Genomic DNA, 16,238 nt, shown 5'->3' with positions numbered 1-16,238 from the left:
ACACCTCATTATGTCACTTAGTTGCTGTCTCCTAGAGAAAACAAGTCAACCCAATAAGTTCTGCCACAGTGTGATGTGGAGCTCATGTGCATTAGATCCTAGAACAAAGAAAGATGTAGTAGTGAATAGAACATGCTACTAAGTGGATAATGTGTGCACTGACCTATTTTGCATGAACACTACAAATCTGTACACATTTGAGTCTTGGTGGGAGTGGGTGATGATATATTTGTGTAGTATGTATTAAGTATGTAAGCATTCGCTATATAGGCAATGGGGAGGTTAGGTGAAAAGGTGATGTGGTTTTGAAGAATATAATGGGATCCCATTCAAGACTGATATGAGGTGATAACTGGTAATTCCTTTGCAGTAACTACTCTTAAGTGCATTGCGTGATTATATGCTGTTTGAAATAGGCTTGCTTAAAGCAAAGTCAATTTCCTTTCATAACTTACGTTAATACTATGCCAGCCTAGCTAACTGTTGCTGGGTGGTGAAATCCCAATAAATAGAACTATCATATAAAGTTCACTGATTGGTTGCTATTACTGTATTTGTTAGACTTGGGCTGTCCAAAGTTTGTCAATAATTCACATTCCCACAGGTAGCATTTAATGCATGGATGAGCTTCCTTAAGTCTAATTTGGAATTCAGGTTTTGCTAGTTTAGTGATAATCTTCACATTTGTTTCTGCTGCACTTTTAACAAATGCAGGGCATGTTCCTAGCAAGACTGTAAATTCTGCAAAAATGTAAAAATAAAAAAGCAGAATTACTTTTAAGTTACATTGTTTTACTTTATCTATTGGCTTCACATGTCAGTTGCTTTTCAGACTTCTACCAAGGTGTTATAATTATTGAGCTACAGTTATATTTTATGCATGATAATTAGGTGAGATTGTCGATACTTTGCATTAATTTCAAGGAGGAGAAGTGAGTAGGTGTATGACTACTGTCTGAATTACTTTCTGTAAGAGAATGCAAAGAAAAAAATCTGGATGAACTTTTCACATATTTAATTTTCCTCCTGTCATGTGGAATAATCTCTGCAGAAACTAATGAGAGCAGGCTTTTAAACTTAATGCTAGTTTAGTGATGCTTGCACAGCAGTCTGGATGTCTACTGTACATACAGTCTGCACAGATGTGCGTCTCTCTGATGGGTACCATCCTCAAGTATATAGGAGCCTCCTCAATGATTGAGTGAATGGGAATATGGGAAATGGGAATATGGCTAGTTTTAGCCTGGGTATCACCACATTTCCTTGTTAGAATCGGCGGCACATTTTAAATTCTTGAGAATTCTTACTTGGTAAGCAGGCTTGAAAGGGAAGGAGATCTGTTTCAGGGAGCAATCCCACTGAACAGCAACTCTGTTGAAGACAGCACAAAATGGGTTATCTAAACACTCAATGGGTTTTCTTTATAGACTCAAAGAGAATGACTTACAGCAGAAAAACAGAAGGTAACCTTATGGAGCAGTTTCACAAAAAAGCAAATCTACTTCCTAAACTTTAAATATGCTGTTACTTAAGTATTTCTACTTCCCTAATTGCTGTTGAAAGAGCAAAACAGCCGTAGAGTACAGAACTTATACCAGATCAGTTGTCTCATCACTGAATGCTTCTTCTCCTGAGATCTAATGGCCTGAGAGCCAGCCACCAAGGAGTTAATGGCCAGTGATGATTGTGCTATGTTTGCCTTCCACTCCTGGAATCTGTTAAGAAGGAAGGAGCTTCCCTCTTAGGCAGACTAGGCAGCTCCTATGGCCAATCTCCCAAGTTGGTAAATTCACTTCTTCACAGCGTCCATTTGTATTGTCTCAAAACGTTGAATTCACTCAACTAAAAGGTAAATCTGTTCAGGAAGTTGTAAAATCCACGCATCCTTGCATTCCAGGTGGCATTGTAGGTTCCCAAACATAGTTGGAAGCCTCCATTGGGAACAGTGGAAATTTAAAGATGGGGTCTCAGCTGGTATGTGTGGGAAAGAAAGCAATGGGAAATGCTGGGAAACATTGGCAGAGATATGACATATGTTTGGTCTTTCTGAGATTTTAAATAACTCATGGGAGAGTTTGTTATTTAACCAATGCATTTTCTTCTGTACTTGTGTTTGAACTTCCTTTGCTGGGTAAGCAAAAGCGATCTGCTGCAATTTCAGTGTAGCCATACTTTGAAATCCATCTTAGCTGGACTAATACAGGGGATAACCAACAAGTGAGGCTGTTGAATGGTTTTGCATTACTGCCGTTTGTGTTAGAGCTTTCCAGACACCCCAGTTCCCAGTAAATTGAGCTTGTTTGGAGTTGTATGGCATGACAGTACGGCCATTCACCCCTAAGGATCATTTTTCTGCATTTTCTTTTCCTTCTAAAAATGTAACTAAAAATCTGTTTTCTGTTACTGTATTTTAGATACACAGGAAATAATTTCAGAAGTCATAATTTATGGATGTTTACTGTGGTGTGTTTGTCTGTCTTGTGTTCTCCAAATGTGTAATGAGTTTCTTAGCAAAGTATTGCACGTTGAAAAGCAATCATACTGTTCTGTCTTATCATTGTGTAATCTGCCTCATCGGTACATGTGGATATTGCTAATGTCTTTCAGAAGGAGGATTAAAATGATGGAATCTTGCTATGGCTGGTGATAAATTTTATCTTTAGACCCCTGGGCAAATTTTTATAGAGGTAATTAAAAGAAAATGGTTGGAAAGTGGCTCAGTACTTCCTGTGTTGTGCCTTGAGCATAAGACATGTTGGCGAGATGAAGATTGCTGTTTATATCCATGAACACATATTAGCATGTGAGATAAGAATATGATTTCTATTTCAGTTTCAGGCGGGTGAGATGCATTGTAAAATGCTGATGTATGTTCAGTTATAATGGGCTAAAAATTATCAATATTGTCTGGTCTCTGTTTTCTTAACCTGTAGGAGGCATGTGAAAATGCATTGGGTATGTTAAGATGTAAGTAACAGTTATCATGTTTTTTTAAAACCATAAATATTAGGTGCGGGAGGTAGTTTGTATTGGGACCACAGTACACAAGGAAGGTTCATTCCAATCTATGATTGAAATGAAAATCAGGAACATTTTCCTGCTGTGCACCTTAGGGGGGGTGGGGACTCCCATTGAGACCAATGAATTGTGGTGCAGGGGCTGTTTCTATGAGGCTGGCTATTCCACAAGGAACCCTGTAGTGTAGCCAAGTCCATCAGGCTTGAAGTCAGAGCCTCAGGTAGTGACTGCAAGCCTCTGTTGCCAGGGAACAATGGGGAGAACATTTTAATAATTCCTCCTTTTTTATACTGCTTAAAATATTCAAAATATCTGTAAGTGGTGTACAGAAAACTGAAGAAGCAACAAACAACTTAAACAAAGCATTACACAAATACACAGCAACATATAAAAATGTTACACTGAGACAAAGTTACAAATATATATAAATCAATATAGGTTCATTTTCCTTCTGACACATGCTCCTTCTCAGCCTCCAGGTTCTCTCTCAGGGTCCAACAAAAACAGCGAGAAGAGTTTCTGGAAACAGCAGGCATCCCCCTGGTTTCTCACTCTAGACTTGCTTTTTATGGGCAGGCCCAAGGTGAATGGTACTTCCTTAGGCTGCCCAAAGCTGTGTTCCATTCAGCTGCACTTTTTACACTCAGTTTCAGGTGCAGTAGGTTTGTTGAGTTTCCCAGGGAGTTCAAAGGATGGGAAGAGGGGGACCCCCATCAACTCAAAGCTTTTTCCTCCCCCTTTGTCTTCCTCTCCTCCAGCTGCCTGGCCCACACCTGGTGTCATATAATAATAATAATAATAATAATAATAATAATAATAATAATAATAAAATTTATTTATATCCCGCCCTCCCCAGCCGAAGCCAGGCTCAGGGCGGCTAACAACAATAAAACAGTACAAAAGTACAGCACAAACAACACTCTAAAATCATTCATTATAAAATTAATTAATTCAAGCCAGTGGCAACCATTGGGCCAGAGCTCCGCGGTGTGGGTCAGGTGGGTGTGGTTTTGGACGAACCGCCTCACAATGCCAATTGGGACCTGTGCCAGGACTAATTCAGCTGGCAGACAGGAGATAACACACCCCTGTTTTAAAGGGATCTCTGCAAGCAACGCTCAGGCCTTGCCTGAGGTCTTGGAGAGCTTCTGCCAGCCAAAATAAATCATGCAGAATTTGAATGATTTCAACAAAAACACACAGAACTCTTTCGAAAATTGCCCTTAACTGAGGATACAGTGGTACCTTGGTGTTTGAACTTAATCCATTCCGGGAGTCTGTTTGACTCCCAAAACTGTTTGAAAACCAAGGCGCGGCTTCCAATTGGCTGCAGGAGTTTCCTGCACTCAAGCAGAAGCTGCGTCGGATGTTTGGCTTCCAAAAAATGTTCAAAAACTGAAACACTCACTTCCAGGTTTGCGGCGTCCGGTAGCCGATTTGTTCAAGAACTAAGCCATTTGGGAACCAAGGTACCACTGTACTTTTAGTATTGTTGTTGTTTAGTCGTTTAGTTGTGTCCGACTCTTTGTGACCCCATGGACCAGAGCACGCCTGGCACTCCTGTCTTCCACTGCATCCCGCAGTTTGGTCAGACTCATGTTTGTAGCTTCGAGAACACCGTCCAACCATCTCATCCTCTGTCGTCCCCTTCTCCTAGTGCCCTCAATCTTTCCCAACATCAGAGAGTCCAGGGAGTCTTCTCTTCTCATGAGGTGGCCAAAGTATTGGAGCCTCAGCTTCAGGATCTGTCCTTCCAGTGAGCACTCAGGGCTGATTTCCTGAAGAATGGATAGGTTTGATCTTCTTGCAGTCCATGGGACTCTCAAGAGTCTCCTCCAGCACCATAATTCAAAAGCATCAATTCTTCGGCGATCAGCCTTCTTTATGGTACTTTAGTATTAGCATTGTGTTAATATTAGTTTGTCAGCAACATAAGTATGTGTCACTTAATGCTTGGTTTGCAAGTTTGCTCTCAAACTTAGGAAGCTGTTGATGGTTTCCTTTTTAATATAATTTTATTTCCATGCTTGTCAAAGGTAATGGAATTTGTTGATTTAGCTACTACACAAAAGTCTCTTGTTATAGTGTCACAATATTGCGATATTTGTAACTGTCTTACTGTAAACTGAGAGGCCTCTAAAGCTGCTGGAACACATTTGTTGCCTGATTGACTTGGCAAAAAAAAGACTTTGCTCAGTCTGCTGTCAAGTGTGCAAGGTATTTCTTTAGCAATTTGTTTACTTTGAAGTCCCCTGTATTTCAAAATGTAAACACAGTAAACAGTTTCATTCTCTGTTTGCCTTTCTGTTTAAATAAAGTGTGTACTTGAACAATGTTACTTTATTTCTGGTTTCGTCTGCTTCTGTAAATCCTTTTATTTCCCTGTTCTGCAAGGAGAGTTGAATGATCTATCTAGTAATCTCTCCCCCTTTTTTTGGAGGGTGTCTTCTATTTGTGTGAATTATGCAAGGTTATATTAAGCACAAAATATATACTAAAGACCATTTATTTTGAACATACGGCACATTTTGAATTGAAAGTTTGGCATTTCAAAGAAGTTTTGTTTGCGATTTCTCCCTGTTTTCTCTTACTTTGATAGGAAATGGATCTGCTTGGCAATGCAGCACAATAAAAACAAGGCCACTCTAGGAATGAAGGATTGAATGGAATTGGGGAAATGGAGATGGGAAAGACATGTTAGGGGTTAGGAGGAGGATAGCTCATGAGATCTTACATGTCTGTTAACATTCACATCCTTTCTTCATAAAGCGTAGTGGAGAGTTGCATTCAAAGTGGGAATGGCCTCTGCCCCTGATCAAACTGGGGCCTTATCAGGGCCCTAGTTTAGGGTGGGGGCTAGAGGGGGTTTAACTCTTTGCTCTCTGCTGTGGTCTTGATCTGGACCGCGGCTCCTGCACCTTCAATTTGTATTGCCAAAGGAGGATTCATTAAACTGAATAGGTGGTTCTTTTGACAATGCTGGCAATAAGCCTTGGATCTCTATTGTAATGGAGTAGTAAAGGTAAAGGGACCCCTGACCATTAGGTCCAGTCGTGGCCGACTCGGGTTGCGGCACTCATCTTGCTTTATTGGCCGAGGGAGCCAACATCCAGCTTCCAGGTGATGTGGCCAGCATGACTAAGCCGCTTCTGGTGAACCAGAGCAGCGCACGGAAATGCCATTTACCTTCCCGCCAGATCAGTACCTATTTATCTACTTGCAGTTTGATATGCTTTCGAACTACTAGGTTGGCAGGAGCAGGGACAGAGCAACGGGAGCTCACCTCATCGCGGGGATTCGAACCGCCAACCTGATCGGCAAGTCCTAGGCTCTGTGGTACTATGGCATTAATCTTTTGCCCTCCACTGTGGCCCCAATCTGGAGTGTATTCAGTGGCCAACTTGTTTGTCAGTCAATATGAAGACTGAATTATTTCAAAAGTTAGCAACTAGGAAACATCCACCAATGGTCTGTATGCACTGGCATGCTAACAAGCTGTAATCCTGGCCCCTCTTACCTAGACGTAAGCCCCAATGAATTTGCTTTCAAGTAGAGAAATACCGTATTTTTCGCTCTATAAGACGCACCAGACCACAAGACGCACCTAGTTTTTGGAGGAGGAAAACAAGAAAAAAAATATTCTGAATCTCAGAAGCCAGAACAGCAAGAGGGATCGCTGCGCAGTGAAAGCAGCAATCCCTCTTGCTGTTCTGGCTTCTGGGATAGCTGTGCAGCCTGCATTCGCTCCATTAGACGCACACACATTTCCCCTTACTTTTTAGGAGGGAAAAAGTGAGTCTTATAGAGCAAAAAATACAGTAGATGGAATTGTGGTGTAAGAAAGCTCATACTCCTTCAGAGCTCACCGCAACACATGACTAGAATTATGCTACAATCCTAATTATGCTACTCAGAAGTAAGTCCTGTTGCATTAAGTGGGGCTTACTCCCCATTAAGTAGGTGGAGTGCAGTAAACTTGAAGTTCTACAATTCCTTCATTTTTCTCAAGCAATTGACATAAAAGATGTTAAGTAGTCCCAAATATACAACTTTATAATTGAGTCTGGCATGATAGTAGTCCTTAAATTGGCATAGCAGATGGTAAGATTTTCTGCAGTGCATTCTCAGGTTTGCTTTGTGTCTGAATTGGCAGCATTGGCATTGTACCCATTCAGCTGTCTAATCCATATGCAACTTATCTGTCTCCTCCAGGCTGGGTTTTTTGGGGGGGAGGGGGCATAATATCTGCCACTGGGTTTTCTTAATTAACCATTTATTTCCCCTCTCTTTACGTAGCATATATCCACCCTTTAATGTGCTTCTGTGCTAATTAGTCTCTTACTTGTGTTTTCCTTTTTTCTGTATTTGTATATTTTAGTGAAAACTACTTTGCAAGATTTGGAAACCACAAGCCCCTTCTTTAGGGAAGAGGGATAATGAACTTTGAATAGTTCTTATTATGCATATTTTCTCTTCCATGCTGATGAAAAATTGCCACGTAACTTGAAAAAGTATTTGCTGTATGACCTACTTCCTACGTCAGTGAAAAAGTTTTAAACAGTTTGGTTGCATGGAACTGAAAGAGCAGTCTGTATTTAAGGCTACCACTAAGAAAAAAATTCCAGACTGAAATGGCTACTTTCTCTGCATACTCTTTTTGGACCGTTTGTGGTTGCAAAGGAAAAAGAAAATGGGAAACAGATTTCCTTTCTTTTATTCTAATTTTAGGTAAATGGTTTAAAATTGATGATTTTGCTGCAGCTGCTTTCTTCCTTCTATGCTTTTTTGTAATGCTTACATTGCTTCCTATTCTGATTACTATGCTTCAAACAAAAAGTAAACATATCTTAACGTTTTGCAGTCCACTGAAAATATATATAAGACATAGTCAGTGATACCGAAATGCAAGTTTGTAATATTGATTTGGCTTATTGCACGGGTCTTTCTTTCTTCAGAAGTAGCTTTTATCGGAGCCACTGTAATGCGTATATTCTTCCTATTAAAATAGGAACATTTATTATTACAAGTACTGTATTTGTATTTTTGTGTAACTGTAGAACATATTATGAATTTGTAGCTCCTTTTAAAGGTGCTATTGTAGGACTGTGGAGTAGGGTTGGGGAGGATAGCAGATGGGCAGAGATTCCAGGTATATTTTGAAATATATGGTAAATTGCACTTGCACCACAGAAATCAGCTAGGTTAATCTAGCAGTGTGGAAAATATTTCAGTGGCAGGGCATCAGTAGTGATGATTCCACATTTCTTTTATTTTATTTTTTGTTTCCAATCCCCCACCCCTTGTTGTGTGTCACACTTATGGTATACCTAATGTAATAGGGATATCCTGGAAAACATTTGTATTTATATATTGAGTCAAATAATAGAGCTTTAACATAATGCAACAATAGCAAAATGATGTGAATGTTGCTTATTTGTATTTTTAGTACACTTGATCCCTGTTAACCCTGTTAAAGAAGATGATCTTGGCTCCAAGAATCGAAAGAGAATAATGCCTGATCCTTTGACGGAGACACCTGCTATAGATCCAATTTTTGAAGCCCAGTTTTATTGTAACATTCCCAACATACCTGAACGCAGTATGGAAGGTAAACCTGTTACAGCATTGGTGTCTGCTGCTTTATTTTTGTGTAATTACTGGTGTTTTAATTTCAAATGCACGCTTTGATACAGAGTGCTCTTAAAAATTTTCCAGGTAAAAGCGAGCTGCTATAGTAAATAAAGTAAAAGACAAAGCTTTGAAAACCTCACCACCTACTTATGCTTGGCTCAGTTGCAGTCAGTCCTACTGGATCAGACCAAGGGTTCTTCTAATATGGCAATGTGTTTCCTTTTTAAAAAAATAACAATTTATTGATTTTCCAAAAATAAAAAACAATGCAAAAACAAAACAAATTGACTTCCATCTAATCCCTTCCTTGGTTCTATTATTTATAAAGATACTGCATGTCCATTGTTAAATTTGTAACATATTTAAATCACGTATTATCCATTCATAATAAAATTACAAGTAATCTTAAAACCCTGCTAATGTATTAACCTGTGTACATTGCTTATGTATATATGCAATAAATATCATCCATTCTTCCTTAAATTCATTATCATCTCTTCCTCTTAATTTCAGCGTCAATTTTGCCATTTCAGCGTATTCCATTAGTTTAACTTGCCAATATTCTTTGGATGGGACACCTTCTTCTTTCCAATATTTTGCTACTAACTAAAGTCCATGCGGCCATTGTTGCATACATAAACAAATTCTTTTGTAATTTTGGTAGGTCCACTCCTATAATACCTAATAAGAAAGCTTCTGGTTTTTTAACAAAGGTTATACGCCAATGTGTTTCCAACACTTGGCTGATTGGATGGTCTTGGAAACATGAATGCAACACGCTTCCTTGCAAACAGAAATTGAAATATAGACCACCTTTTAAGATAGGCTCTAGAGCAATCAATAATCTGAGGAGGCCCTCCTAGTTGTGCTGAGTCAAATAGGAAGCTTCATTAAATTCAATGGCATTCACTTCTGAGTATGCATATATAGGATTGCACTGTAAATTGCGCAAAATGTTGAGGAAGAGAAGAAACTCCTCATTTACGTAAATGACACATTAAACGCTGGAATCTTGCAAAACTGAACAAAATTACGTTTGTGAGAGACAAATGAGGATGCATTGATAAATAAATTTGAAGAACTGGAACATTTAAATAATCTTTTGGAATTCCAAATAGACAATTACTGTATATACTCGAGTATAAGCCAACCCGAATATAAGCCTAGGCACCTAATTTTACCACAAAAAACTGGGAAAACTTACTGACTTGAGTATAAGCCGGTTCACCACACCACAAACCATCTGGTGGGCGGAGTGTGTGTGTGTGTGCATACGCACACGGCAGAGGGGGCTTCTCTCCTCCCCCCCAGCCCCTCCTGTCCCCCTGCCTACTTAGGGTGCTGCTGAGAGGCAGAGGCTGGCGGCGGCAGCAGCGGAGGAAGAACAAGCAGCCCAAAAGGGCTGCTTTCGGGCTGCTCGTTCTTCCGCCGCCGATAGGGACCCTCACTCGAGTATAAGCCGAGGGGTTTTTTTCCCCAGCATAAAAAATGTGCTGAAAAAGGCAGCTTATACTCGAGTATATACGGTATATCTGATAATCCTTTTCCCATTTTAGTACAGTGGTACCTCAGGTTACATACACTTCAGGTTACAGACTCCGCTAACCCAGAAATAGTGCTTCAGGTTAAGAACTTTGCTTCAGGATGAGAACAGAAATCGTGCTCTGGCGGCGCAGCGGCAGCAGGAGGCCCCATTAGCTAAAGTGGTGCTTCAGGTTAAGAACCGTTTCAGATTAAGAACGGACCTCCAGAACGAATTAAGTACTTACCACTATATTTCCCCTCCCTGTTCTTGTCTTCTAACAACAGTTTATAGCATATTAGAATAATGCATCTTTGTTGCTGTTGGATGTTTGCTTTTGTATGTGTTTATGTTCTGTTTATTTTTTGACTTGTAAAGATCAGTTTATGTGTTTTTTTTCCTTTATTGCCTACATTGTATGTAGCTGAATATATGAACTTGGTGAATTCTAGACTTCTAAAACTGATTGTTGTTGTTTTAAACCAATTTTAATGTTTCTTTTATAGGTCATGCACCTCACTATTTTAAACTGAATTCTGTTCATGTGCTGATTCGCCATGGGGACCGATATCCTCTTTATGCCATTCCCAAAACGAAAAGGCCAGACATTGATTGTACATTAGTGCCCAACAGGTAAAAGTTTCGGATTTTACCATTTCTCTCTAGGCTTTCTTTGTTCAGTAGAATGCAAGTACCCATAAATAGTCCATGGGCATTCTGTATTGGATTTCCACATGCTCAAGCAAAGACGTAAATACTTTAAAAGGGTCCTTTCTATCCGTAGTGCCTAGTCTATATGTTCACACAAAATAAGTTATTTTCTGCTCTCCTCTGTTTCCATCTCTTGCATAAAGATTTCTAAAGGTTCAAGGAATGATGAAAGTGCAGATAAATAATGGAGCATTATTTTATTTACTGAATTTGTTTGTGTGCCCATCAATTTAAACTCTCTGGTCGACTCAGACAACAAAGAATACTAAACTACATTAAAATACAATAACTGAAAAGCAATAAAGACAATAAAATGCAGCATTAAAAGCTCTCCTTCGGAGCAAAGGAAAATAAAATCAGTTAGCTGCTCAGATTATAAAATAAGTGCACCTCAATTACTAAGACCCCACACAACTTGTTTTGTTCTACTTCTGTTTTATAATACAAGTTGTTTAAAAGGTGAGTAAATAAAAGCCTTTCAAAAGGAAGACATCTAGTGAGCCTCTTTGGAAGCCATTCCACTACTGCGAAGGCCCTCTCCATCTTCTCACCTTGTTTGAGAAACTTTGTGGAACTTTGCCTCTGATGATGATCTTACGGAATACACTAGGTGTATTCAGAATAAGGTGGTCTCTAGGTAAAGGTAAAGGGACCCCTGACAATTAAGTCCAGTCGCGAATGACTCTGGGGTTGCGGCACTCATATCGCTTCACAGGCCGAGGGAGCCGGCGTTTGTCTGCTTCCACAGACAATATTTCCGGGTCATGTGGCCAGCATGACTAAGCCGCTTCTGGCGAACCCATAGCAGCGCACGAAAACACCATTTACCTTCTTGCCGGAGCAATACCTATTTATCTACCTGCACTTTTTTTGGTGTGCTTTCGAACTGCTAGGTTGGCAGGAGCAGGGACCGAACAACGGGAGCTCATCCCGTCACGGGGATTCAAACCACCCACCTTTTGATTGGCAAGCCCAGTTGGCACAGTAGTTTAACCCACAGCGCCACCAATTTAGCTAACCTAGTCCCAAGGTATTAAGCGATTTAAAGATTAAAACCAGCACTTTAAATGAGACCCAGGCTGGAAGCCAGTATTACATATAAAGCCCTGCCATAATATGATATAAACACCTAGTCCCTGTTTCAGATCAACAGTTTTAGACCATTGTTAAAGGCAGCCCACATTGCAATATCCTAAATTTACCTCTGGGAGTTACCAGAGCACCTGTAACTGCAACTGAGCTATCTCTATTGATGTATAGTTACAGCTAGTTTATCAGCTGGAGTTGATAAAAAGGTGCTTTGAGCCACAGAGGCCACATGAGCCTCTTAAGGCAGTGCCGCATCAATTAGCACCCCCACACTGTGAACCCGATCCTTTGGGAAGAATATAACACCTTCCAGAGCAGGTTGACCAACACTCATCAAGAGTATCTTTGTTTTATTTGTGTTGAATCTCAGTTTATTAACCCTCGTCCAGTCCATTAAGCTGCTTGGGCAGAGTTCTTCATCCACAGTCCTTCTGAGCTGGACATATTTTCCATGCTGGAAAGTCAGTGGTCAGCTGGAATTGACCAAGTGCTAACCACATCTGTATTCTCAGGTTCCAGTAACTGAAAGCCATCTAGAAAGATGGGACCCAATGATGCTGTACGTTAACCACAAGGGCCAAACAATTTCACCTTCAGAGTGTGTAACAGCTAGCAACTGAGTTATACCTTGGCCAGATGGTAATTGGCCCTGTAGCACTCAGATATGCCCCTCTGGAAAATGATCGAGGAGGAAAAAATGCTTTTCCCACCTCTATCAATGCCACATCGTAGGCTAGATAATGGGCTGTAATGCAATCAAACTCATCATAAGTTTTTTTCTCCTTCTGTGTCAGGGTGTTTTGAGGCAAGGAGAACCACAGAATCTCCCTGTCTCTTCATTCGTCCGCTCACAGTCTTAAAACAGTTTGATATATTCTGTTTGTCAGTTATCTTTCTGTAATGTTAGCTGTAGTGCCAGCTCAGTTTGAGAATAGTGGTGTCCCCACCCCCACCCCCGTTTTTGAACACTTTGTGTGCTCCTTCAACAATAGTGAGATCCTTCTGAAATGCAAGTATGTTGACTATGGATTCAGTGTAAATAAACTGCATTCAGAGGTGTTAAAATAATTGACACGTTCATGTTATAAATTGCTTATTGGCATCACAGATGGAGTCTAGTTTACTTATCTGATGGTTTTGTCAAGATAGGCAGCTAGAAAACAAAAGTTCATTTTTGATGCTACGAAAAGGGTCAGAACACATGCTTAAAGATTAACTAGAATTGCTAAAGGAGGACAAGTAATATGTTGAATGAAGTTGTATCATAATTATAAAGATAATAGTTAAAACCAATCCTGGTTTGTGTTAAAGGTATACCATTACGCAAAGGTGAGGAATGTAACATGATCTTTATATGTGTTCAGTATCTGTAAAATTGCATATAATTGAATTTGGAGGAGGGAGAGAAACAACCAACAGCATATTGCGGTAAACACATTTTCACAAACATAGCTGTACAATCCTGAAACAGGGAATGTATATTAAATGTTTTTAGGGTTGAACCTACTTGGTGTTACCAAAGTGTACTGGCCACAGTAAGCAATTAAATTCTATAATAGGATAAGCAGTTAGTAATGTGCTAATTGCAGTGATAGGATTTTTTAATGAACTTACTCTAGGGAATGAAACATTAATTGAAGAGAGATAATTCAAAGCCATTTGGAAAGCCTACAGGGTTTACCAGTCTCGGCTCTAAAATGTCTTGCTGTATAGCATTAAAGAAAATATTTTGCAGAGTTGTCAAGTGCATGTGACAGGGGTAGAAACCTTTTTTTTTTTTAAGCCTTAGAAGCTGTATAAAACTTAGTTGTAATTAAAATCAGCAGATCACACTGTAGAGAGGCCCACCATACATTGAATTTGGAAGGTCAGTTTTTTATTCTATCCAGTGAGTTACTTCATCAAAATTTATTCAGATCTCCTGATTTAGTTGTTCTCACCAATCACTTGGGAACAACAATAACATTTTCTGAGAAGAGAATAGTGTGATATGTGTGACTTTTGATATGTTAAACTAATTCATTCCTGGCATTCCTTGAATGCCACCGCAAGGCGAGGTGTTGACTTCTTTCCACCAAGCAGAGAAACTTGGTGGACTCTCAAATACTCATCCATACTGAATTTTTATAATTGTTTAATGTGGCTTCTGAAACATGATTGGATAGAACCCCCATAGAGGCCCTCTGGTCCTGCCCCCTCGCTGAAATAGGGTGACTGGTAACCAGCACATCCTTTCTTTTGAATTGTACTTCCACTGAGGCATAGTCTATTTCTTTTCGATAAATGTGTAAAACAATGATATACCTAGCAACCTTAGGATAACATGCATCAGGTGAATTGGACTCTGGTCCATCAAACCAATAATAAATTGGTTAGGCTTTAAGATGCACCAAATGTTTTTACTGTTTTTTTGCTGCAAGAGTTTAACACAACTATTTCTATGGAAGGTGTTACTGGGCAAGCATTCAGGTTGCAGATTGCACCTGCCACGAACAGAACATGCTTCTTGGGGAGCCATTCATATTAGCTCCAAATTTCTGCAATGTGCCTACATGCTGGCCGCACACATGGTTCTCTTGCTTTTTTTCTAGAAAAAAGAGGTACTTTGACCGACAACCCTCAGTTGAGGAGATTTTTTTCAGGGGGAGCAAAACCTTTTTTTTTGGGGGGGGGGAGAAACGCACTGCCCCACAACCTCCGACATATGCACACAGCTGCCAGTATGCTACAAAAGGCTGCCAAAACACACCAAAGAGGTGGTGGAACTCAGTTCTGGTGAGTTACGGCTAAAAAAAGCCCTGTTAAAGGGCTTATCTAAAGCTAGAAGAGAGGCAGATGAACTTCATTGTGTGACATCGTGGAGAGGAGATGAGGGGATCAGCAGCTGTGGAGGCAAATTGAGCTATCCCTAAATAATTGCAGGACTATTTTAGGAACTTTCTAGTTAGGCTTGTAGTGTAGCAAAGAAAGTTCTTTATAATGACATAGTGACTTCTGTGAAAGTAAAGTTGTTTGTAGTGAGAATTAAAACAATGGTAGAACTGCCACATATACATTCATACTGACAGCTGTTTAAGATCAGTTATTTTTTCATTATAATTTGTATTTGTTTAAGCTCTTTGGACTTTGTCTTGAGTTAAGTATCCCATTTGTATTCCACCCCATTCTCCATTTCATTTAGTATTCCGCAGATGGAGTTCATTAATTACGCAGATTATGCTGCAGCCCTATGGACTTCTAATGGATATGCAGGATAGCTTAAGGGGTCCTGCTTGGGCTTTGTGAATTAAGAAGTGTGGTATATAAATAGTGAAGAATGAATGTAAGAAAATAGACCAAGTCCCTGGGGATTTTTCCTGTCAAATTTCAATTAACATTTTCAAATCAAGGTAGATTTCCACAGAGAAAACTTGTTTTTGTAGCTGTTCACCAGAATAATTAACTTGCTATTTGTGTGTGTGTGTGTGTTAGGATTTAGATACATCATACTTTGGCTTTATATTAATTTCAGATGTGAAAGATATGCTGCTTGATTATAATCTGTTCAGAATGCCACCATCTAGTTTTATAAAAAAAAAAGGTAAAGGACCCCTGACAGTTAAGTCCAGTCACAGACAAATCTGGGGTTGCAGCACTCATCTTGCTTTACAGGCCAAGGGAGCTGGTGTTTGTCCGCAGACAGTTTTTCCACGTCATGTGGCCAGCATGACTAAGCCGCTTCTAGTGAAACCAGAGCAGCACACGGAAATGCTGTTTACCTTCCCACTGGAGCAATACCTATTTATCTACTTGCACTTTGACGTGTTTTCGAACCGCTAGGTTGGCAGGTGCAGGGACTGAGCAACGAGAGCTCACCCCGTCGTGGGGATTCGAACCACCAACCTTTTGATCGGCAAGCCCAAGGGGCTCAGTGGTTTAGACCACAGTGCCACCCACGTCCCTATCTAGTTTTATAGTCAATAGTAATGAAATGGCAAAAAGAAAAGAAATGTATATACCAGTTAAAAGAGGCAAATACAAGCTCTGTTATCTGACACTTCAATGGCTATAACAACAACAATGGCAAAACTAACATTATTTTTTTGAAACCTAGTCAGGTAAGTTTTCATTCCATGGATGTCATTCACTGGTGCTCATGTATATATTGTACAAATTATTCCAGCAGGGTCTTTTTTGTCTGATGTCCTCCCAGCAACTCCTGTATGCAAACTTCTTGAGCAGTTAGAAATCCACCAGGCAAAGGCTAACACCATGTGTTTCTTTCCCC

At 39.9% G+C, this 16,238-nt stretch overlaps 1 protein-coding gene across 2 annotated transcripts in view; it reads left to right on the top strand.

Annotated features, from left to right (window-relative positions):
- Window positions 1-16,238, top strand: part of PXYLP1 (2-phosphoxylose phosphatase 1) — a 61,099-nt gene that overhangs the window by 31,860 nt on the left and 13,001 nt on the right. Inside the window, exons 1-3 of one of the 2 annotated variants that reach the window (XM_083442802.1) lie at window positions 7,459-7,746; window positions 8,465-8,626; window positions 10,678-10,804. In XM_083442802.1, coding sequence (XP_083298928.1) covers window positions 7,650-7,746; window positions 8,465-8,626; window positions 10,678-10,804 — 386 coding nt within the window. In that variant the 5' untranslated portion in view covers window positions 7,459-7,649. Of the gene's footprint in view, window positions 1-7,458; window positions 7,747-8,464; window positions 8,627-10,677; window positions 10,805-16,238 lie in introns of those variants that run through there. The other variant, XM_083442803.1, reaches the window with a different exon arrangement.

This window comes from Podarcis tiliguerta (assembly GCF_965153285.1).
Source record: "Podarcis tiliguerta genome assembly, chromosome: 5".
Classification (NCBI taxonomy): Eukaryota; Metazoa; Chordata; class Lepidosauria; order Squamata; family Lacertidae; genus Podarcis; species Podarcis tiliguerta.
Note: the sequence above shows the minus strand (reverse complement) of the source record. Positions and strands in the feature narration are given on the sequence as shown.